This window comes from Bufo bufo, chromosome 2 (assembly GCF_905171765.1).
Source record: "Bufo bufo chromosome 2, aBufBuf1.1, whole genome shotgun sequence".
Taxonomy (NCBI): Eukaryota; Metazoa; Chordata; class Amphibia; order Anura; family Bufonidae; genus Bufo; species Bufo bufo.
Genome location: NC_053390.1, coordinates 8,624,565 through 8,630,423, shown reverse-complemented (window position 1 = coordinate 8,630,423; position 5,859 = coordinate 8,624,565). Strand labels below are relative to the sequence as shown.

Here is a 5,859-nt window from a genome sequence, read left to right as displayed (position 1 = left end):
GTGCAGGAAACAAATTGCTTGTTGAGGAAGCCAAGTGCTGCACAGGGGGAGGCTGCTCTGAACCGGGCTGAGAGTCCAGTGCCGGAGGAAAAGATGGTGATATGTGCCGTTGCCAAGGGAAACCGCCGGGAAGAAAAGGAGGTGGAGAGCGGTGTGGCTCTCAGGAATTCCTATGTGTGAGCAGAGTCCTAGAGAGGATGTGCGGAGGAGCCATGAGGCAGTTGCTAGGGGCGGCCAACCACAACAGCGTGCAGCTGTCCAGAAGTTATGGAGCGGAGAAAGTGTTTCATATTCTGCGGCTGGAGATCCCAAGGAAAGGTTTCCAGAGAGTATGACCCCCCGTCTGGAAGGAGGATAGAGCCATGGCGTTTTTCGTGGTAAACACTGCAGTAAGGAGTCTGCAGGTGATAGTGTAATGGAGAATCCTGGAGTATCCTGGTCTCCCGGGACTGCCGAACCCATGACAACAGTGGGTAAGATTGTTCCAAATTTTGCATGTGTGGCAGGTAAAGTAAATGTGAGCCAGAGGCAGTTGCTAACTGCTGGGCCGGTAAGTGATAAATCGATAGTTGTGCGGGACAATTATGCGGTTACTAAGAACTATCTGGAGGTTCTCGCTGAGTGTGAGACTGCAGTGAGAACTGGGAGTTATGGACTTGCTGGTAAAGTGCTCGTTCATGAGGTAAAAAAAGAAGAAAAAAAGTCTACACCTCGGCAAGCAAGCACTGTGTCCGATTCTTTTTAACTGACGTTCAGCAGTCCGATTTCAGTTTATCTAAGGAACTGTCAATTTTGGTTAAAGTCTTTTTGATGCGCAAGGCTGGGAGTCTTGCCGATGGGTTGTGATACCAGCATTCCTTCATCAATTTAGCCAGGAATGTTAGCGTTGGGTCTGAAAACCATCTATTAGGAATGTTTGGTCTTTGTTGATCCACACAGACAACTTTCTTCATATCTTCAAAACTAGGATCATTAGGAACAACGTCATAAAAGGGAGGTTTGTAATCTGCAACAATACCGTTGCTAACCATGCGTCTGGCGACCTCCCAGACGACCAGGCCAAAAGCATAAATATCAACTCTTTTGTAAGAGTCAAAAAAATCCACTTGGATCGTCTCATCGAGGACTTCGGGAGCCATGTACCTCTTGGTTCCTACATAGGGGTTATTCCCAACATCAAGCTGATTGGTTGATTGTGAGTGAATCACGGCCAATCCTAGATCAGCAATGCAGCACTGTCCGTTCTTCTTAACTAGAATGTTCTTGCTCTTTAAATCCCGATGAGCAATAGCAGGTTTCCCCTGCGTACCAAAAATCTCCACATGTAAATGTGCTAGTCCGCTGGCTATGGAAAGGACAATTCTGAGACAGGTCACCGTATCTAATGTGGTTACATGTAAGAAATCGTAGAGGGATCCCATTTCATGGTAGTGCGTAATAAGCCACAACTGTGTGCTGGAGTTTCTTGAAGTCATATCGGAGGCAATGAAACCTAGGATGTTTTCATGTCTTAACAGCACCGTGTTGTATAATTCAGTCTCTCTGAACCAGGACTTCTCATCTCGGGATGAAAAGATCTTTACGGCAACGCTTTCCCCTTGCCAGTGGCCGCGCCATACTTCTCCGTACCGACCCTTACCAACACATTCTGCAAGGGTGATCTGGCGGGCGACTGTTCTGTGCACCAGGAAGGGAAGCCCAGACCCACTGCCAGATGTGCACGTGTGATCCAGCAGATCTGCAAGGGTGCTGTCCCCCACTTTGGACGCGATCAGCCCGTCTACAGTCCCATACTCCGCATCTCGTGTACTCAACCGATCCATGTGCCGTTGTTGAATTTTCCGGAAGACCAGGAGGGCCACAACTGAAAGCACTATTAGTACGACTACTGGAGCCAGGATAAATATTGCCACGGTTTCCACGCTGGAATTTAACGTCTCGACGGTGCCTGACTTACTTTGTAAGTGCGCTGTAATGTTCATGTTGCAGAGGTCGCCCTGACAGCAGTCCACGGCCTGGTCAGCAGAAGGAGGGGTCTTGCAGGTCATTATGCTTTGCTCGTAGACTTGGAAGCAGCCTTTCTGAGAAACCAAGAGACCATCGTTCATACTGAGGGAGGCAAAGCATTGCTGTCCGTAACAGCGGTCTCTGCTGCCGCAGGAAATCCCCTCGCACATACATTCATATTGGACGGAATTCCCTTTAACCTCCTCGTCTTCCATGCTTGAAGATGAAAAGGCGACCATTATGAGTATGGGAATAATTACACCACCATCCACCATTGTACAGCCCTTATATCCAATCCCCTCAGAGTACAGCAGCGGAGTCCGACAGAAGTAGAGAAGTCCTCGCAGTCTTCAGGAGAGAAGCTGTGGAGCTGTAGCAGAAAGCTCCAGGAGCCGAACACAAGTGATCTGATGCCCGGTCTCTGGAGGCTACATATATACAGTCACACTGACCAATCAGACAGCAGGATGAAACAATAGACTCCACTGAACAATCAGAGAGCAGGATGAAACAAAAGACTCCACTGACCAATCAGAGAGCAGGATAAAACAATAGACTCCACTGACCAATCAGACAGCAGCGTAAAACAACCACAGGGGTCACTGACTTCCGGGCCCACCTCTATTAGTTCCTCAGCAGGAGATTTCTGGGGTCCTGCTGCCCTCATGTGGCCACTTTTGGTATTACTTTCTGTTATTGAGCCAATTCTCTGCCCCTTCAGTCACGTACTGCATGATGGATCCATATCATAATTTGCTGATAGCAGTCTTCCTGTTCACCATCCTGCTGGGATTTACTACATCTTTGGCTGGGAGATCTACCCATTCACAAGTCTCCTCATACTTGGACGACTCTCTACGCCCGGCCATGCATGAAGCTAGAAACACCCCGAAACCGCCCAAACAAGAGAGAGCCAACAGGTTATATTTCCTGATTAATCTCTATTCCCCTGACCATGAACAACATGTCTTTTACACACAGCTCCTCCAGACTCTGTTAGAACTTGGCCCTACAAATCTGATAATAGGGGGAAACTTAAACTTTAAGTGCAATGTCCGGCCCTGGACCGCTCCTCGCTGTCCCCACAATCCTCAGCAGATACCACTTTCCTTCTGCACTTCATGGAGGAGCTTTCTCTGTGATCCTTGGAGGGTGGTGGACTCCATGGATAGAGAATACACCCGCCACTCCCTCAGCCATCAATCCTTCTCTCATATAGACTACTTCCTTATCTCCACTCAGTTGTTTGCCGACCACCATGACTCTCGTATCCACCCAATATTGATTTCGGACCATGCTCCTCTCTGTCTATTCCTAACATGCCCACATGCCCGACAGTGGAGGTTCCATTTGTACTTGGCAGATTCTGACGATTTTAAAGCCTTTCTTAAAGTACACTTCGATGGGGCCTGCGTTGCGTGAAAAACGCAGAATATAGAGCATGCTGCGATTTTCACGCAACGCACAAGTGATTCGTTAAAATCACCACTCATGTGAACAGCCCCGTAGAAATGAATGGGACGGTATTCAGTGCGGGTGCAATGCGTTCAACTCACGCATCGCATCCGCGCGGAATACTCGCCCGTGTGAAAGGGGCCTTAAGGAAATTTTCCAAACCTGAAGCTGTCCTGCAGTATGTAGATGATCTGGTCTTTGCCACTGAGAGTGAAGAAGAACATATGCGGTTGTTAAGCGAGTTGCTGTAATTGCTGGTGAAAGCCGGACTGAAGGTAAATCCCAAGAAATGTCAGTTAATGCAAACCTCACTGACCTTTCTAGGGGTCAATATCACACCTGACGGAAAAAGGCCTGATCAGCACAAAGTGGAAATTACACAAAAGCTGAACCTTCCTGTCATAGCATTGAGGTCATTTCTGGGTTTAGTCCAATATCACAGGAACTTCATCCCATGTTTCTCAGACATTGCATGGCCTCCATATGATCTTTTAAAGAAAGAGGTGAAAGAAGATAACATCAGAAAGGAATAAACTGAGGTTCACACAGACGCCTTTAATTCATTGAAAAGGTCTGTTATGGAGGCAACGGCATTGATCACTCCAGATCCTGCAGAGACTTTCCATCTAGAGGTGGCAACCACCGATCAAGCGTTATAAACTGTCTTCTGCCAGAAAAAACATGGACAGATGTGTCCCATTGCCTGCCGATCTCAAGTTTTAACTGCTGTCTAAATCAAGTATACTGCATGTGAAAGACATCTATTGGCGACTGTGAGGAATATGGGGGAATATAATTTGATGCCTGCCAATTTGCTTTGGGGGGCTGGGCATCTTCCATAGGAAATAGACTCCACAGGTGTCTCAGACTGTCCGGGAACCCAAACCAAACCAGGAGGGGGGACAACTCCGACCCCCCCCCCCCCCACACACACACACTTTTCCTTACCGGAACTACCAACTACACCGCAAATCAACACAGGACTCCAACTTGTTGGGTGGTGATCAGCCACAGCTTTATTTATTTTCTTATACCAACCAAACACCAAGCTTTAACTGCTCGAAACCGTCAATCATCATGAGCGGTATGGCGGCCACTAGCCTCTAAGTGGGCAAGTCCGCCACTTATTTCACCCGTCTTGTCATTTGCATATATATGCCGCCACGAAGGAACCCATGTACCCCTACACTGGGCTCCGACCACCACCCAACATACATATCGCATGCTCCACTCCATCCTGTAACCCGGATAAGAAATTGTCCAGACAAATGGACACCGTCCGGGCGCATCAAGGACCTGTTGTCTCCCTCCAGTTGCCGGTGACGTACTACGATGCCCATGCGAGAACGGATATACCAAGAAATATGGGCATTAACCATTCTGTGCCATCTCTCAAGTACCTCAGCATCCCTAGCACCATGCCAGACCAAACAGGGAATGATCTCCGACCAGACCATGACCAGCTCGGGCAAAAAGGAAGCGAAGCGCTCCATGTCTGCACGCATAAGAGATTCTCAAAGAGCAGAGATCATTCCCCCCCGGCATGAATAACCAAAATAACTGGACCAACAGCGAACCTGCTGATATTAACCACCTCGGGCAGCACTTGGGACCAGCAAAGGCCCCGAATACCTCTCCAGAACACGTCCACTTCACGGACACCCAGAGAACGGCCACCGGGTCTGCAGTCCTCTCTCTGGGCCGCCCAAAAAACATAAGAATGGCCAAGGATCCAGATGGTCGGACGGAAAACACCTGTAAAAAATAAAACAGAAAAATAAGTACGCATGCAGCACAAGAATATGATTGTATTTTTTATATACAGTACAGACCAAAAGTTTGGACACACCTTCTCATTCAAAGAGTTTTCTTTATTTTCATGACTATGAAGGCATCAAAACTATGAATTAACACATGTGGAATTATATACATAACAAACAAGTGTGAAACAACTGAAAATATGTCATATTCTAGGTTCTTCAAAGTAGCCACCTTTTGCTTTGATTACTGCTTTGCACACTCTTGGCATTCTCTTGATGAGCTTCAAGAGGTAGTCCCCTGAAATGGTCTTCCAACAGTCTTGAAGGAGTTCCCAGAGATGCTTAGAACTTGTTGGCCCTTTTGCCTTCACTCTGCGGTCCAGCTCAGCCCAAACCATCTCGATTGGGTTCAGGTCCGGTGACTGTGGAGGCCAGGTCATCTGGCGCAGCACCCCATCACTCTCCTTTATGGTCAAATAGCCCTTACTTTCAACGTTTTCTCAATTATTCAGCTGACTGACTGACCTTCATTTCTTAAAGTAATGATGGCCACTCGTTTTTCTTTACTTAGCTGCTTTTTTCTTGCCATAATACAAATTCTAACAGTCTATTCAGTAGGACTATCAGCTGTGTATCC

The 5,859-nt window shown here is 47.5% G+C and overlaps 1 protein-coding gene across 1 annotated transcript; it reads right to left on the bottom strand.

Moving 5' to 3' along the window:
- Positions 1-752: 752 nt before the first annotated feature.
- LOC120991973 (activin receptor type-1-like) lies at positions 753-2,288 on the bottom strand. The gene has a single exon (XM_040420735.1). The coding sequence runs from the start codon at positions 2,280-2,282 to the stop codon at positions 753-755; it is 1,530 nt and encodes a 509-aa protein (XP_040276669.1). The 5' UTR covers positions 2,283-2,288.
- Positions 2,289-5,859: the final 3,571 nt, after the last annotated feature.